The sequence below is a fragment of the Cebidichthys violaceus genome, unplaced genomic scaffold (assembly GCF_023349555.1).
Source record: "Cebidichthys violaceus isolate CVI_PGR_0920_01 unplaced genomic scaffold, fCebVio1.0.p SCAF_3, whole genome shotgun sequence".
NCBI classification, from domain to species: Eukaryota; Metazoa; Chordata; class Actinopteri; order Perciformes; family Stichaeidae; genus Cebidichthys; species Cebidichthys violaceus.
In genome coordinates, this window is record NW_027176483.1 from 17,139,057 (window position 1) to 17,157,791 (window position 18,735).

At 43.3% G+C, this 18,735-nt stretch overlaps 1 protein-coding gene across 6 annotated transcripts in view; it reads left to right on the plus strand.

Annotated features, from left to right (window-relative positions):
- The window catches only part of fgd4a (FYVE, RhoGEF and PH domain containing 4a), a 46,382-nt gene that overhangs the window by 8,217 nt on the left and 19,430 nt on the right, over window positions 1–18,735 (plus strand). For 5 of the 6 annotated variants that reach the window (XM_068723148.1, XM_068723147.1, XM_068723157.1 and 2 more), the window contains one exon: window positions 17,699–17,779. In XM_068723148.1, the coding sequence (XP_068579249.1) occupies window positions 17,699–17,779 (81 nt within the window). Of the gene's footprint in view, window positions 1–14,108; window positions 14,357–17,698; window positions 17,780–18,735 lie in introns of those variants that run through there. The other variant, XM_068723150.1, reaches the window with a different exon arrangement.

Genomic DNA, 18,735 nt, shown 5'->3' on the forward strand with positions numbered 1-18,735 from the left:
CACACACACACACACACACACACACACACACACACACACACTGTCACTGATGCTCTCCCAAAGATGAAAATAATGAAGTACGTATCTCTCAGTGATCGCTCCCAAGTCTTATTGTGAACTCAGGGTGGATTATAGCGGGATTTCTTCTGTGTGTTCACTGCGAGGAAAGATGAGAAAGATAAGGTGGATAATGAAAGCAACCAAGCATTTTCTGTGCTGAGATGGTAAACTAATTGTTTAATCATTTTGGTGTCTAGAAATCACTCCCCGTCTCGCAGTGCAGCTTCAGCACCGACTCTGCAGTCAGCGTTCGTTTTTGGCAGGTTGCTGTGGTTTTTTTCAGCAGCAGATTTGACAGCAGGGATGGCTTGATGTGCGTCTGTGTGTGTCTGCCAGGCTGATTGTGGGAACCAATCCAAGGTGGGCTGTTCTTCTGATGTGGGGGGGGGGGACAGATGCCGACCCGTTGCCTGCTCTGCCCTCATGACAGATGTGCCCTGCTGCTGTAGAGTTTCAGCCTCTGTAATTTGTTTGCTGTGTCTTTGTAGCTGTTGTTCTTGCATGTGTGTGTCTATGAACACGTGTGCGTCTGCAGACAATACCCATCATTCATCATTGACCTTCATAATGTGTGTGGTGCACCGGGAGGATGGGGTAGTCAATGAAAACGACCAGGGCTCAAATGCAGTGTGTGCATGCCAAATGTGTGTGTGTGTGTGTGTGTGTGTGTGTGTGTGTGCTGGTGAACGTGCACATGTGCATGCATTTTAAGCGACGTGGGTTTAATTAATGATGTGTGTGTGTGGGAGGCCTGTGGTTCTATGCTTATAGAGATGTGGTGGGTAATGGCCCAGAGCCACGCTGCTCTCCTCCCCTCTCCTCTCTTATCAGGCCAAAGAGGGAGGGATGGACTAGAGTAGCAGAGTGGTAGGTGGATGCGGTGGAGAGGTGGGGGAGTTTGCGAGGGGAGAAGGAAATGCCAGCTGCAGTGGTAAGAAGGTAGAAAAAAAGTGTAAGGTGGGCAGTGTGTGTCTGTGGTGAGTGGGTGGAAGGTGGTGAGGCATAAGGAAGAAAAAGGACAGAAGAAAATATATGCACATATATTATGTTGTTTCACGCTTGAAAGTGAGGTAACAAACAGTGAAAAACGGCCACTTGAAATGCACCGAGATTAGGTTTAAAAACCAACTGAATCAAATTGGAATCCTTTAAACTCAATATGAACTGAATTTGTTTCTTTCTACTGACATAGCTAAGAAATATTGGAAAGTTCAAATGTTTTGACAGGTCGTGCAGAGCCATACAGGAAGAGAGAGCGTATCCAGGAGGAAACTGTCAAAAATTGCACAAAACCAAACTGAGCCACTTTTAACCTGAAAAGGTAATTATTTGGACTAGTGCCTTAAAGCTGCACTAATCAATAGTTTTATAATTACCATAGATCATATTATTTAATGCAATGTCCAAAGAGTGATGAGATAGTGAGATTTGTTGCTTAGTATCTTCTTAAAACATCAGCTATTAACTCCTTAACAATATGAAAGCCAGTTAAACTGACTCAATGTTTTGACTACACCCCCATTAGTAAGTTTATGTTAAAGTAATAGTATACTACCATAGGTTGTAGCCAAAGGAATTTGTCTGAAAAAATGATTAAAAACCAAAATCCTGAAGTAAATACCTGCTGTTACGCACATCAGGTTGATCCTTTAGAGACTAATTTTTCATAATTTACTGGTTCTCGTTTAATGTGCTCCTGCTTGGTTTCCTCCCTCTCCATAAAACTAAAAGGAATGATTTTAGAAATGTATCAAGGATCCATGTATAGGAATTGCCCACTGCCCAGAACAGTTCTAATTAAAGGCCATAATTGTCTGAAGATAGATTTAAATATAAATAGATAGATTTTATGCCGTTTGCCAAATCTCCTCACACCCTGATGGAGGATGGGAGATTTGTCTGAGTGTCCCAACTATTCAGTGATTGGAGGAGCTGTTTAAATAATTAAATACAAATCTAATCCCTCTTAAATTTTAGCCTGATTTGATAAACACAAGTTTAAATTATAGTGAAAATGTATAATTAGATTATACTCTCAACAGCTTAACAAGCCTGAGTGGGTCCATCTAATGCATATGCATATGAGTTCAGAGCGCTGATGAGTGAGAGATAAATCTTTCCTCTCTGCTAGCAGTACGTCCGCGCCGTCAGAGGTATGATGATGATGATGATGATGATGATGATGATGTCTACATGTCGGAGCATGTGAGACCTTCAGGGAAGGGAAAGAAGCAGAAATAATTAAGCTGCACAAAACTTGACATGGTGGTCATGCATGCATGATGCGTTTCATTACTTTTGAATTCTAACTGGATACCGGGAATCAGGAAGAGTTTGTGCATATGTGTGTGAGCTGACGTTCACAGTGTGTGACAACAGATTGATCTGTGGTTGCAAAGCTGCAATGAAGGCCTTATCGACTACACCATGCAGAGCGTGCATTAACTGTTTGATTGCATTTCTCGTACCAAGCAGCGCATTTATGATTTCTGCATTCATTTGTCTGCCTCCTCTCGTGCGAGCTGTGCATGAATCCATGGATTTGTGGACTGTATGCGTACCTCCATGGCTGTAATGCCTGTGTATATAAATGCCTGGGCACTCACGTCAAATTGCACACTGTATAGAGAATACTTAAGCAGGTCCATTACTCACTGTCAGAAAACCAATACTTCTGTTGAGTGTCACCATGGAAACAATATGCCATCCTGCAGATAGTAATCAATGCCTCATAAGAGATATGATTTGCTTACATAATAATAAAATGTTCACCACACCTCAGATGCCGGACGTTCTTCTCAAAGCCATTTCCTGGTAAAGTAGTGCTCAGCTCTTTCCTCTGGCGTCCACTGACAAAAAAAAGCCAGAGGTGATTCTGTAATTTGTTGGTATTTGTATTATTTCTGTGTGTATTATTTTGAGATTATAGCAACATATTTTTTCTTAAATGACCCAAATGAGGCTGAACATTGCTGAGCTATTTGCTCTCTCAGCTCGCTCCTCTGCAAAAGGCTCACTAATGTTTTATAAATCCTGCGACTTTTTAACAGAATTGGCACCAATTACAATTAGGCTGAAAAGGGACAGTACATTAGGACACATATAACACTAACTTTGTTAAAGGGTTTCTTTTAATATCCTCACTTGTCACTTTTGGTTAAAGGTATAATTAATACTGCACACCCTGCTTATTAGGTGCAGGGGTCAAAATGCTCTTTGCTGACGCCCAGAAGAGTCCGAAACACAGCAAAATAAGACAAAAAGAGAAAATACAGGCACAGGGGAGAGTTTCTGCAGATACAGACACCACCACAGACTTGACTGATGGTTGGAGGGATTACTTTTGCATCAGTCTACGCATTGTTTTTTAGGAAATTGTTTCATATTTTTCCTTTAAGAAACTGCCTTGCTGGTTCCAGCCTTAGATGCACAGCACCTTGTTAGAGTCATTGCTGTCCTCAAGTGTTACGTTTTTGTTCGTTATTATACTTTAGTATACTCGTCTTATACTTTCCTCTATGAGGTTAAAGTCAGCAAAGTGGAGCTGGGCAGAAAGAATTCACAGTTCGGTTCTCCTCTGCCTTTTGTTTGAGTTCCTCTACTCTCCTGTTGCTTATTATTAATGGCAGACCTTTAACTGGTGCAATACAGTCTTTGGATCCTAATGAGCTACGAGCATGGACCCTCGAGGCTCAAACAGCAAGTGTTTGTGTGTGTGTGTGTGTGTGTGTGTGTGTGTGTGTGTGTGTGTGTGTGTGTGTGTGTGTGTGTGTGTGTGTGTGTGCGCGCGCATGGCTGCAGGCTGTCTGACCTTAGAGCAGCAGCACTGACCTGTCTGTAGTAATGGCTCTGCAGGAAATGACCAGAAAGAAACTGAGAATGCAGTTATTTCTGTAGCACCATGATATCCTGCATGTGGTTGACACACGCTCACTGTCCGCAGAGACATGCAGGCAGCACACACGCCGCTGCCGATGGTGACGTCTGGATAGAGTTATTGACTCTCTGGGCCTTCCGGTCACTAATTGCTGTGTTGTGTAAGGAGGCCTGCACAGACTCACAGTGTGTATCAAGGTGTGTGCGAGAACGTGTGCGTATGTGTGCCGGCTGTGACCAGGTCATTACATGTTACTGCTGGATGGATTTCATTTTAATGGGCATCCATGTCCGGTTAACAATAAAGGGTGCGTTTGATCATTACACAGAGAATCACCAGCACCATGCTGAATTTCCAGCTGCTGTAACACATTAGAAATTTGGGAAGTGAGAAGATCGGTAAAGAAGAGCTGGTTAATAAATGGAGGATTTAGGTTAAAAGAAAAAATGGGTGAAAATATAGATGCAATGACAGAGAGGGGATTAGAAAATAGGTCAGTACTGTGATGACTGCCAGTCTGAATTAGAAATGAGATGGACAGAGTGAAGCTCCTTCATATAAAGATTGTTCTCCGGCAAGTGCCAGAGGTGTAACTGTGTCTGCATCATATTCAACCGAAAGCATGTTTCTTCACACAACTTGTGAAAGCATCACTTCTCTCTGCGTGCCACTGTAACACTTATCGTGGGCCTGCCGATCATTTTCACAGACAGGTTTGTCAATTTGAGAACGAGTGCTCTTTCTCACCATGTCAACACTTCAGCCACTCCAGCCAACCACAACAGAGATCTGTCTGCTCTGGAGTCCGCTGTATTCAGTTACAATTGAGGAAGAAGACACATCTATTGATACATTTACTGCATCTATTGATTTTTTTGCAGTCCCAAAAAAGATTTTCATATGAAATAATTTTTTGTTTTTTATCATGTTTGCACCTCAGCTGTGTTGGTGGCGTTGTTTGACTACTGCAGCTTATAAAAATGAACTCAAAACTGTAAATATGAAGGACAAAAAAAAATTGACACTTTAGAGTCTTTCACAAGAGCTGTAAATTTGAGACTTGAACTTGACTCAGACAGGCTTAAGGCTTTAACTGGACTTAACTGCTGTGAGACTTGCCTTACAGAACGCACTTTAGAGCATTCAAAACTAAATCTTGAATGTGTCACGTCAATTCACAAGTCTGAAAGAGCCTCCGCCCTGCTGTCTCCTCAGTGAGGCTGTTCACAGACACAATGGTAACACTACCATGACAACATGCTTTGACAATGATCTTTAACAGGTATAAGTGTCAGGTATCACAAAACGACAGACAAGAACCCAATAGCACGACACAGAAAACAGTTCAGGTGTAGAAACCGGGTTTAATAACCAGCAGATGTCAAACCAGGTAGTAACCCGCGTGGCAAACAAATCCAGTGGGAGCAGGCAAAAGGGAAGGTCCAAAGTCCAAAAAGGTAGGTCAATACACAAATAATCAGGATCAGAATCGGAATGACAGGTTGCTGGATAGCAAGGGAAACACACCAGACAATCTGGCAGAGAACTGAGGGAAATGGACCGGTACATATACACTGAGGGGCTGATTGCTGATGAGGAGCAGGTGAGTATGGAGGTGGGGCAGGCCAGGTGAAATGAAATCAGCAATTAGTGCAGAGCGGGGGGGGGGGGGGGGAGTGGCAGATTCTGAAATGACATGAGAGTTAGTGTGGCAAAACAGGAGACAGACAAATGAAAAAACTAAAGCCTGGCTGAAGTTGTGACAATAAGGATTATATGTTCACCATCTTAGGCCAGTTAGCATGGTAAGATTTGAAAAAGTAGAGCTGGGCGCGATTGGAATTTTTCAGTTTAGAAGGTATTCGGTCATAAACCAAAGTATTGGACCAATTATCTTTTTGGACCTAATGATGGCACATTAAGATAGTATATATGTATATATATATATATATATATATATATATATCATCATCATTGGATCACTAAGGGTTCATCCTCTGGGAGCCATGAATATCAGTAAATAGTTTTTTAGCAATCCATTCAATGTTTGTTGAGATATTTTAATCTTGTCGGACCGTCCAACAGACAGATTTTGCCGTGCATCGAGCCATGCAGGCTAAAAATATATAAGAAGCCATCAGGCAGACCTTGCATAGCCCCATGTGTTGAATATTTAATTGTTTGACCAATGGATCGAATGTAATGGTTTGAGCTTTATATAAATACAATTATTAACAGCTTTGAAAGAAAAACGTTCATTTCAATTGTCAGTTCACAACATGGATCTGGATCGAAACAACATCCGAATATCTGGTTCTATTTCTAAATATTTCTCCGGGCGACTCCTCTCAGGAGTGTGTAACCACTGTTTGGTTGTCATGGGGAAAGAGTGGGTGGACTTCACTTCCACTTCTCCGACTACCTCCAACCTGCTATGTGCTACTCAGTGTGAACCCTGGAAGAAGGGAGTTCAAAGCCCATCATCACACACGCCACAGAGAGATGTGAAGATGACTGAGATGAACCTTTCTGTAAGCCTTTACTTCGGGCCTCTATTTTGTAATACACACACGCATCAATTCTTCATCATCTGTCTCTCCAGATGACTTGTCTTTTTGGTGTCACCTCCCTCCCCCCCTCCCCTCTCTTCCTGGAGGGGGTTGTATTTTTGTCACGCTCAGCACCTATGTATATCTGCTATAGCCAGCAGCAGCAGGGACAGCAGTTGAGTACGGCCATTGGCTTCTTCCCCTCTCACGGCCCTCCCCTCGCCCAACACAATGGGACCGATTGTCCATGCGACACACACTCACACACAGAGGGGGCTTTACTCTGGGGCTGAGTGTCGCTCCCCCGCCATATGCCCCATCTCCGCTGGAATGTGATTATCTTCACTCGCCATAGAGAAGGAATGAGGAAAGGGTAATAGAAAATGGATAGCATCTGAGGAGGCAAGACGGGAGGTTGAGTGAAAGGGCGAGTCAGACTGTCACTGAGCGTGCAAGTGTGTGTGTGTGTGTGTGTGTGTGTGTGTGTGTGTGTGTGAGAGAGAGAGAGAGGGAGAGGGAAGGGAGGATGCAACCAATGCAGCGAGGCAGCAGTTTAACACAAGCCTGAACCTGACAGTGCGAGCGGCAGAGCGCAGAGAGAGAGAGAAAGAGAGAGGTCTTTTCACTTCAGTGTAGCAGTGGATTTTAATTCCTTCCCTGGACTCCACCTTGCTGCTCTCACTGGACTCAACCTCCACTCAGGTTAGTGCCTCTCTTCTTTTTTTAGACCGGCTTACCAGTCAGCACCGGAGCCATCGAGTGCACAATGCAGCCGTGGGGGCGTTGGGTTAACAGAGCTGAAAATGTGGGTGGTTCATGACCACAGAGACTCCGAAAAGCCGTTTGCAATGCTGCACAGACACACGTCGCCTGCTGAGGCTGATGGTTAACAAAGAGGGGAGCACACATCACAAAAGACAAACCCTGGATCTCACCACAGGATGTTCCTCTGGCGGGTGCTAAGTGTGGCAGCAGTGTTTCTGTGTGTGTATGTGTGTGTGTGTGTGTGTGTGTGTGTGTGTGTGTGTGTGTGTGTGTGTGTGTGTGTGTGTGTGAACTATACGGTGTGTGTGTGTGTAATCGAGAGCTGTGGGTATTCTAAGCAGTGGGAGCTGTATTAGCCGGAGGGCACTATTAATTTTCTTTAAGGCGTTGTTTACTAAGCCTCTCAGCTGCAGGCTGTCTCAAGATATTCACATCTGCAACTCACACACACACACACACACACACACACACACACACACACACGCACATGTTCGTGCACGTAGGGGCTACTGGTGCTGATTTCAGTTAACTCTGTTTGCCATGATTGGCGTAATCGACCTCAGCTGTCCACAGTGAGCTGTGGGGAAATTTCCAAGAATGGGTGTGTGTGTATATGTGTGTGTATATTGTGTCTTGATGTTCTTGCACTGTCTGCAAACTATGATTTAAAGTCACCTTGTCATTACAGCTGCAAAACAATCACTTGATGATAGACGCAATCCTAACTGCTTGTAGTCGCTGCACACTACCCTGGTTCCTAACAGCATGAAAGGAAAATGGCTTCGTAAACTGTAGTTACAAAATGATAAATTGTTGCAATAATAATTTTTATTATCGGACAAATAAAATGGAAAATTTGCCTCGTGCTTTTTTTCTCTTTAGGCTCGATATCCCGACTCCATCTCCCCGTCGTGTTCACTCACTGGAACTCATTTGGCGAGCGGTCTCTGCAGTTGAAACCATTAACTTTATCTGCAGCAATATATTTTCTGTAGTGCTCGTGCTTCCTCCGCTCTCTGAGCTTGGCTTCCCATACAGGCGGGCGGTGGCAGGGATGTTATCCTGCTGTTAGTGCTGCGATGGAGCCAACCGTTCAGCAGCCCTTAAACTATGAGGCTCCTCGCTGGGTCTGCGTGGGATATCAACCGAGGGGGCTTCTCCAGGATCAAGCTAGTCCCTGCAACAAATCCGAGAGCTCAGGTGGAAACAAAGAGAGGTTAAGAAGACGAGAGGCCTCTGTGGCTCAAATAGAAATCAGTGGCGGGGATTTTAAGGGGAGACTCGTCGTCACTGTAAAAGTTGTCATGTAGCGCTGGGGTTCGGTGTTGTCAAGATTGATTGCTCCCCAGACTTCTCTATCTGTCACATTACTAGTTTTCATCACAGCAAATGAATCAAGTACCAGTATGTGAGCCAGAGAGCCTGGATTGCAGCTCTACTCTAACATGTTTTCATAAACAGACCCTGGTGGATGTCGGCAGAGGCAGATTTTTAGGTTTGATGACTTCCAACATGTCCTTTTCATCACCTTTCTCTTCACTCCCTGTTGGCGGATGAAGTGGAAATGGGATAAATAACTGAGTAACAGAGGTTGACGTCTTAGCTCGCAGTATCACTGCCCAGGGGGAAGGGAACCTATCATAAAGGCAGCAGGGGCCAGGTACATGATGTGAACAGAAACAGGATTAAAAAGGTGAGAGATAGTTTCTAAAGAGAAGCTAAAAGGAGGAAGGAGTGCTATCAGCCTTATCACAATGAATACTAATGTCCACACATAAACATTACAGTCTGGTTCTAAGAACGCTCACTTCCTCACAGTACGACTTGCATTTTTTACCAGGTATTTGTGTATAAGTGTGTCTGTAAGCAAAATGTAAATCCCCCTCCTCCTAGTATCTGAATCAGCAACTGCAGCTTAATCACCGTGGGATTGATCCTCCTCATCTTCCCTGCTTCCCTTTTCTCCCTTTACCTCTTGGAATATTCTGTTTATCTTCTTTCTCCAAATGCCAAAGTAAAAAAATGCTGTGTCATTTTTGCGCACGCATCACTGGTTCGGTTTGTGGCAGCCAAACATCTTGTCATTTTGTCCTCTCTGTGCATAGGGGTTTGTCTTTCTGCTGAGCCTCCCATGACAGAGATCAGAAATGCTGATACTGTTTGACACTTAATTCCACCAGGACGTGTCAGATTAAATGCTGTGTGTGTGTGTGTGTGTGTGTGTGTGTGTGTGTGTGTGTGTGTGTGTGTGTGTGTGTGTGTGTGTGTGTGTGTGTGTGAATTCAGAGAAAGAGGAAAGCAGGTGACTCACTGTGGGTTTATATGTGGAGAGCGCAGATCATGTCTTAAGAGAATATTTTTGACAAGCATGGTGATAGAAATGAGGAAGCGTGGACATAATTTGAGTTCAAGCGTAAACTGTTAAAGAGAGGAAGTTTGAGTCATTTGAAATGTTAGTTTCTCTCTTTCTCTCTCTTTCTCTCTCTGCCTCATTAGGGCCCCTTGGCTGCAGGCCCGCCTGCAGGCCCGCTTTCGGGATTGCAATGTTTTCTGTGCATTCCAGCTCCGCGCTGAGAATATGGGCACCAGTGCCTCCGGTCAGAGGGGTTCATTCATACCGAGTACAATGATCCTGTTTGAGCCACAAGTCTTTACCCACGCTGTTTGATTGGCATTATATTCAGCATCTATTTACTTCATCCATAATGCATTAAGTCAAATCTGTTTAGTATTAATGAATCTCTGTTGCTTGCTGTTTCCACAAAGCACCGGAATCAAATGAAGGAGATAAACAAAAAGACATTTAAGACGGATCGAAATGAAGAATTAATCAGGAGCACTTTAATTTGATGTGTTGAATTAACTGAGTGTTCGCCAAGCACCAGCCCTCATCGTTGCTGTTGCTAAACCTGTCAAGCTTTCCATTCTCTGCAGATTTACCACTTAAAAATGTATTGTCATTTTTTAAACAACGGGTCCTTGATTTCAGACAGAGTTGAACTATGTTCAACTGTCCGGAGCAGTTGCACAAGCAGAAGACGTAGAAGCCACAGAGGCCTCTTGTCTTCTTAAATTGTTCACTTCCCCGAATATAATAAAGAGCAGACAGAGTTACTTGCTAATATGTGAAAATACTACACAGAGCTTTTTTTAACGAAAATTCAAACTGCCCAAAGTAAGAAATTGTCCTAGGCCAACTTCTGTTGGTACGCTAGTTAGCAGCCCAAGCTATCGTTTACAGCTTACTTTAGAGCCGTATGCAGTCTATGGTTAGAGCAGATAAACATACCATTTCTTTATATACATTGTTCTGACTACAGCCCAATGTGTATCACTTCAACATGTGCAAAATGCAAAATCTTGACAGCACTGCCATGCTAAGTTATCGTTGCTAAGCTATGATTGGACAATTGCATCCCTGCAAACAAACTGCAATCAGTTACAGTATAAATCAGCTTCTGAATTGTTTGTGACCAGATATCTGTCCACCACGACCTTTCACAAATGCCACGTGCTGTCACTCCTCTTGTGTACAAGGCCTCTGCTGTAACCTGATGCCTCTTACTCGGTGCATTAGAGTGCATTTCTTTGTTTTTTATCTTCAGACAGCAGGAGTTGTTGCCAGCATCAGATGAGTAACAACAACTCACTCATCAGCATCGGATTGTGAGAATTTCTCATGGGGTTATTTTTAGAGAATGGAGCTATATTTACTTGTGCTAAGCGGATGGAAATTTGAATGGTTATTTTTGTAAACATGTTTCCTAAAATATGGATTGTGTTGAATGGAAACTCAATTATAGGAAGAAATACCCTCGGGGGCATCACTTCACTGAATTAATACAAACATGAGAGTGCAGCTGGTGTGCTTGAGTTGACCGTAGTTTATTGGTTTTTATAGTGACATTCAGATTTTATTTTTTTACACACAAACAGAATACTGGTCTTTTCAGCTGGATGTACGTCCCTTCCACATATCTGCACTTGATCTGAGAGACATTTCAAAACCATTCGCTTCAGTCTTATCATGAAAGAGCACGCTGTGGATAAGCACTGTTGTTCATTTGTGAACAGACTGGCCTGCTGGGGCCCACTCAGACGTGGTGATTGGGTGGGACAGGATATTGATTGACACATTTGGGAGCTCCTGCCCAGCAGCTGTGAGCTGTTGTCCGAGGTAGACAGGCAGGTCATGGGGGGGGGGGGGGGTTTGGAGGGACTAGAAGGAGAAAGAAGGTGATAAAGAAAGAGACAACAGGCTGGGAGAGAAAAGAAAAGAGGTGAAAGGGAGGAGGTAAGAGAGATAGAGGAGGAGAGTGGCCTGTCGATGTTATCGCGTACTCTACTACCAACAATCAATCCTTTTCTCAGTGCCCAGTGATCCTAGAGTCCACTATTTCCACACTGCTGTTTGGATCTAAATTATGGGAGTCTCGACTTTTTTTCTTTCTTCGTTGCTATTTATTTACAATTCACCCAAGGTTTCATACCTGCTTAGATCTAAATATGTTTGCGATTTGATATCCAGGAACCGTCCATCTTTCTCTCCCTCTCTTTCTCGCTTTCTTTATGTGTTCTCGGAAGTAAGGACAGGAAGTGTTTAACAGGGGGGCCGCTGTTCAGTTTCAGGATCACACCACGCCCAGTCTCCCACTTGACCTGCCCTCATTAGACGTGGGCCACAGAGCATGTTCAGATCATGCTAAAAGCTTATCTTCACATGCTGAGGCAGTACAGGGAGCACGCTGGGACTCAGACAGTAGATGGACAGTGTCTGCACATGATGTTCAACATTTCATGTAGCACATGTTCAAGTTGGTGGAATGTGAGGAAGACTATCTTGTAGCTGAAGCGGAAGACTTTCTGGAGGAATCTTGCATTTGCTATGGAAGACCCACACACCAGATAGACCACTAGATCAGTGGTTTCTGACCTTTTGACTACTTATTACAAGTTATAGGACATATGTGCGACATGAACTGTGAGCATTTTTTTTCAACAATTTTCTTACAGGCCTGAAAAGGTTTAAGTATCCAGTAAGAAAAAAGCAAAAGTTAAAGCTGCTCTCATCCCCATTTTCATATTAACAATGTTCAGATGTAAAGTTAAAGGGGTCACTTGTACTGACAAACCCTAGAGAGCTAGTTATGTTACTACTGTGCAGTTCCCCTCAGCTCTACCGCGCGTGTCTTTTAACTGCTTGTTTTGGTCGCATTAACTATTGATCCACTCTCATCAAACTCATTAACACATACAAAGTTAGTGACCAGCTGGTGAACACAGTGGAGCATTTAGCAGCTAAAGATCCAGCTATATAGTTGGTGGAGACCAAAAAAGAGCTAAAAAGTGTGTGAACATTGGACTTCTTCGCATTGCTAACATTGCTGCGTGTTTGCGTGATGTGTATATAGTCAACTGTTTGCTAAAACATTTTCCATATGAACTCTATAGTATATTAATATGTCAATGTTGTGTTTGCAGCGTGTTGTGCTGCACTACTGCTTGAAAGGGACTATAATCAATAATTTTATTTTACCATATGGATCAAATGACTATTAGTATGTGAAAGGTGTCCCTGTTGATGAAGCCACAGAGAATTACCATCGGAGTCCGCAGCTCATTGTTTGCGTTTAAAGGGTGCAACTTTCATGTTTTTGTTCACACTTACCAAATTTGTTTTTGGCCACAGCTCGCAGCTGTTTCCAGGTCAAAACAGGGCTAAAAGGAGAGCCATAAATATACTGTAGACTTTGCTAACTGGCTAATTCTTTGTACAATAGTACATCACCGAGCTGAAACGTTAGATGGAGATTAAACTACATCATATGTCCATGCTCGCTCCATGAGCTGGAGACCGGGGTCTCATCTGGTTGACTTCACCACGTAAAGGCTGTACAAGGCCTTTTAATTTTCACTCTATTATGTTTGTGGCAGAAAACCATAACTCCTTGGTAATTGTCCATTATGGAAGGACAAGAGAGAAGGGAGACAGACGCATCTGGTCTCATTCAATAGCCAATCTCTTCTGTGTGAAGCATGAAAACCTCAGACATGTGCTCACACACACACACACACACACACACACATTATCACCAGCATGAACCTCAGTATGATTAAAGGGGTGTGACTTGGCATATTAATACGTTCTTTGCCTTCCATTATTTATGAGGTACATTTGAATAGTTATCTCGATCTAGGGCAGCCATGCAAATGAAGCTGAGGTTACTAGGTCCTTATAGGCAGGAAAAGTATTTTTCTTTTAAATGTAATAGTATCTGTTTCTCATTATTATAGGATGGTAAGTGCAGACTCCCCTCTGGGATTTAGGTATTTTCATTCCAGAATCTCATTCATTTCTGCTGCAGTATATCAGGGCTGAAATTAGATTAAAATTGGGCTTTGGGTGGAATGAGGCAGAGGCAGTGTAATACAGTTTGCATGTGAGAAAATACAGTTAGGACGTATTAGCCCAGCAGCAGAACACAGGCAACAAAATACTGTGGTTCATCATAGTAGAAAATGTGTTTAATAATGGGCTGTTAGACTGTTTGGCAGGGCTGCAGATGGTTAAATATTAACTGTTACGGCTGGTTTATTTACATCGTTCTGACTTCCCCATCCACGCGTTCCTCTCCCCTCCTTTCTCCACCTTACCTCACCACTGATTTACAGTGTTTCCACCTCCTCTTTTGGTTTCTCTCCCGTTCCCACTCCCTCTTCCTCCTACCCTGGGATGACTTTGCCCTTGAATGCTGGCTAACCCTTAAAACATTATTATGGAAATTATTAAAAGTGACTGAGAATCAACATCTTAAAGGACGACTTCTCCCTCCTCCTTTTTACTCCCTTTGTCTCTCCCACACCTGGTGACTCTGGTTTCCGGGGAACCGGTTGGTACAGTGACGGTTCAGGTACTCCAAGGGTTTGATGGGTAAACACAGACATTAAGTAACCAGGCGACGGAGAAACTTGTATCTGAAGAAGGGACTTCAATTTCCTCATAGATGCTGTTAACACTTGTTGAGGCAACATTCTGAGATGGATATGCGTTGTGTGGCTGACAGGAGGGCGGAAAAGCAGCTGTTCTGGACAAGAGTGGTCGCAGGTACTGTAGGGATGTTTCCTTTTGTTAAACAGTCGAGCAGCTGAAAAATATCGAGGAAGTACAGTTTGTTTTGGATTCAGCAATGAGCTATTGGTGAAATGGAGGAGCCGGAGGTAGCGCTGGTTTTAACACTGAATCCCACATTCACAGGTGCTGCCAGACAAGTGGCTGAATCAGTGTGGGTGCGGTCACCTTAGAAAAATATTTCAAGTATGCAGCGTATAGGTTGTGGAGAAGCTAATTACTCATGACTTGTAGAAAGGTGAATGACACAAAGTCTGCATTACAGGTAGGGCAATTTCAGCTGCGGTTTAATTCACATGTGCTGCTCTGTTGTGTATTTATGGCAGCAGGGATGGTGTATGCGTCAAAAACTAAAGCACAGCACTGTACAATGCCGATTGTGATGGTAATGAAGAAACTTGATTTAAAGATGCACTATACAGGATGCATGAATATAGCAGCATACAACTAGTATTGATGTAAAGATATAGTGAAGTAATGTCTACCTCGGTTGCATTGGTGTTAATTGTTAGTAGGATCAGTTCACTGTGGACTTTTCACAGGATTTTTTTTGACTACTTTAAAATATGTTTAAAGATCTGCTCTGGCTGGCATCTGGTTCTACTAAACACAATTCAAAGCGGCTAGAAGTGTTGAAGGGTAGAGCGAATAGCAGTGACAGTGGTTAGACGAGGATGTCAGTGTGTCTGCTGACTGAAGGTCAGACTTTGGTCATAACTCATTCGGTCTCCTCGTTGCTATCGAGAAAGTGCATGTAAACAGAGACAAGGCTGTTATCAACAGCTGAGAGATCGACTTAAGTGACATAATAGCTTCATTTACAACACTTTTGATAGAGTAATACTGCATATACACACACAGTTCTGATGATTTGGTAAACGTCACAGCTCATTAACTGTTCCTTTATCTGCTCCTGTGACTTGGATCAGCCCCTATCTCTACAGCTTTATATAAATAAAACTCAAACCACCAGTTTATAGTGGTATCAGAATGGTGGCCAGTCTTATGTAACACTTAGGAGAAGCAAAAGCTTTAACTCACCCAAAGACATACAGGGGGCAAATTTAAGATTTATTTTTATTTAGTTGATAGGTTTTGTTCAATATGAATCTGACGTGACAGAAATGTGTCAATACATTTATATTCACCTACTCCTGTGCAGTTTGTGCTACAGGATCTGTCAATTCACTCGGCCTGCTTTGTTTTCCACTGCTACTGCGGATCATAAAGCTTGAGGCATCTTTTGCGACAGTCTTTTTAATAAAAATGTCATGATCACTGCTTCAAGGTTGGATGCAGCTCTGAGTTTCATTATTAGTGTTCAGACCTCGTGAACTGTGTTTCACATCGCTTCTGAAATCCCGCCTCACCGATGTAAGGTGTGTGTTGATATGTGCACGTGATTGCTTGCAGTTTCTCTTTTGTGATTTGGTCACGGAGGGTTGGTCTGCTTAGAGTTGAGACTTCAGATTATAGAATATGAAAAACAGGAAGTTGACAGACAGGAAGAGGAAGTTTAGGGTCAGGCCAGTAGCTGGACCAGTAGATTCTCCCCATCATATTGAAGGAGGACCCTGCACCCACATCTCAGCAACACATTCATTCGACCTTTACATCCACGTTGTCCCTTGTGTTCTGGCTGAGAGTGTGGCTTTTTTTTTTGTATGAGTGTGTGTGTGTGTGTGTGTGTGTGTGTGTGTGTGTGTGTGTGTGTGTGTGTGTGTGTGTGTGTGTGTGTTTTTCAATGCTGACATATAACACATCCCCCACTTCAGGAAACAATAGGCGTGTGATGACTCTGGTCACATGGCCGAGAGTGTGGGGGGGGGGGGTCACAGTTGACTTAGTGTGTTGTCTTTGTAGAGAAGTGTCTGATATGTACGTAGTGCTTTTGATAAGCTGCTTACGTGTGTTACAGTAAATTCTGAATAGAGAACTTATATAACAGATTGAGGTACAATTTATGTATTGTTTACGTGTGTGTGTGTGTGTGTGTGTGTGTGTGTGTGTGTGTGTGTGTGTGAACAGCAGGCAGGCCTGTCATGAGGAGTCCAGATGGTGAGTGGAGAAAGTCCTTCTTTAATCCCTGAGCCAGGATATTGTACCCCCCTTCACACACACACACACACACACACACACACACACACACACACACACACACACACACACACACACACACAGTCTGTACCTCCCCTCAACTGGTTGCACGACCCCACACTGAGTTTGTCCACTTTTCTTTTACGTGGCATTATCCACACTCCATTATGTCGGCCTCGGTTCAGCACTGCTGTGTTGATATATCCCAACTGACACTGCGCTAAATACTCAATGCAAATAATAGTTCAGTGTATTGAGGGAAACAATAATGAGTGACGCATGAACAGTCTACTAAAAGATGAATTCAATGACAAAATGTGTGTGAATAGACCCACAAGATATTGTTACAAATAAACAATTCAATGTCTAAACAAAACAGAGACACATCAATTTGCAGCCTGTAGTGATTCTACAGTTCATTGATGGTTAAATTCAAGTTTGATGAGCACAGACTACAAAGACACGTTTCGTTAGGTAATCAAGGAAAGAATGAGGCTGATAAGACAATTAAACAGGTTGTTCACTGTTGTGAATGGTTGGTGACAATGCCATCATCAATTTTATGTCATTGCCAACACGATGAGTGAGAAAAAAAAAAGTGGAATGAAGTCAGGTCAACTTTAATTTGTTGAGCAATTGTACAGCTGTGCCGCTTGTCACTTGCACATGTTGCTGCATGTCAACAGCTGCATTGATTATCATCCTACAGCTTTGATGCTTCATATTAGATCAGACAGAGCGTGTGTGTGTGTGTGTGTGTGTGTGTGTGTGTGTGTGTGTGTATATGAGTGTGTTTTAGCCCATCATTGTATTTACGACCGTTGCTATTTTCTCTTTAATCTTTTATGTGCATATTAAACGGCTGTGTTGAAAGAGTGTTCGCTCTCCCTGCAGACTGTGCCCTACATATCACAGACAGACTAATTAGGATTTCCATCTCCGAGGGGAGATGTGTTCCTCTTCATTCTCAAAACAAACACAAGTCCACCCCTGATCTTGATAAATGTTGCTGCCAGAAGAGCGCTTCAAAACCGTCCAGCATGCTGTCTCAGCTACTGGAAAATAAGAGGTGTGGCTCTATTTATTACCGAGTCGGTGCTCCTCTTTAAATAAAACGGGGGGTTGCTTGAAACGGCTTGAAGCTCCTGCCTCAGATGAGTGTTCAAAACATCTGCTCGCTCTTCTTTTTATGCTGAATTGTGTTGCGTTTTGTTGTTGCAGAGAAGAAAGGCAAAGCTGACTGTTTCCAGTCCAAGACCGCTGATGAGCCCTGCGTGGCGGTGAAGATCGAACACTCCAGAGGTAAGCAGCATCACCTGCACTCACCTTACAGCCGCCTCCCTGCTTTTTTTTCATCTCTTTCTTTTAAATGCAGCTGTTTGTTTGATGATTTTGTCCCATAATGCCTTGCTGGGTGTTCAAATGATATGTGTATAGCTTCTCACAGCTCACTTGTGTGAGAGGGTTCTTAATTTTCTGTGGCTTCCTGTCTGTCTGTGTTTGGGCTGGTGTTGACGCAGTCAGTGCTTTTAAGCTCTTCTTCTCCGTCCTCGTCTTGTGATGTGTGAGAAGTGGCGCCGCAGCCGAAGCTTTGTTACTTGTCAGTTCTCTGATTTCACGGCAGGAAGGCTGCACATGTTTGGCATTTGAAGTAGATACAGTATCACTCTGGGGACTTTAAGCCGTTCAGTCATATTTCTTGACCAAATCTGGCAAAACCTTCTACTTCTTTTACGGCTGCAGGGAAGTTAACTTTAAGACAAGGTTGATATGCAGAGAGGGGATGCAGGATGATGCTGTGAAGGGCAGAGCACTGCTCCCGTCAGCAGGGGTGTGAAGAAAGCTGCTGGTCTCTGCTGTATTTTTATATCAAACCTGTGTGTGTGTGTGTGTGTGTGTGTGTGTGTGTGTGTGTGTGTGTGTGTGTGTGTGTGTGTGTGTGTGTGTGTGTGTGTGTGTGTGTGTGTGGCTCACAGTCTGCATCTGTGTGATGAATGGATGCATTCCTCCAGCCCCCAGTGTCTTCCTATTTTTCACTATTCTTCATCATTTTCTCTCCTCTGTATGTGTACCGTCTCATCCTCTCCTGTCACTCTCTCTGTGTCCTTTCACCCCTCTTCCATCGGTCCGTCTTCTCTGTGCTTGTCTATTTTCATCAAGCCCTCACTGTTCCCTTCCTGTTATCCTATTTTTCTTCAGCACTGATTTTTTATTTTTTTTCTCACCGTCTGCCTTTAGCTCATTGCTGTGAAATAATA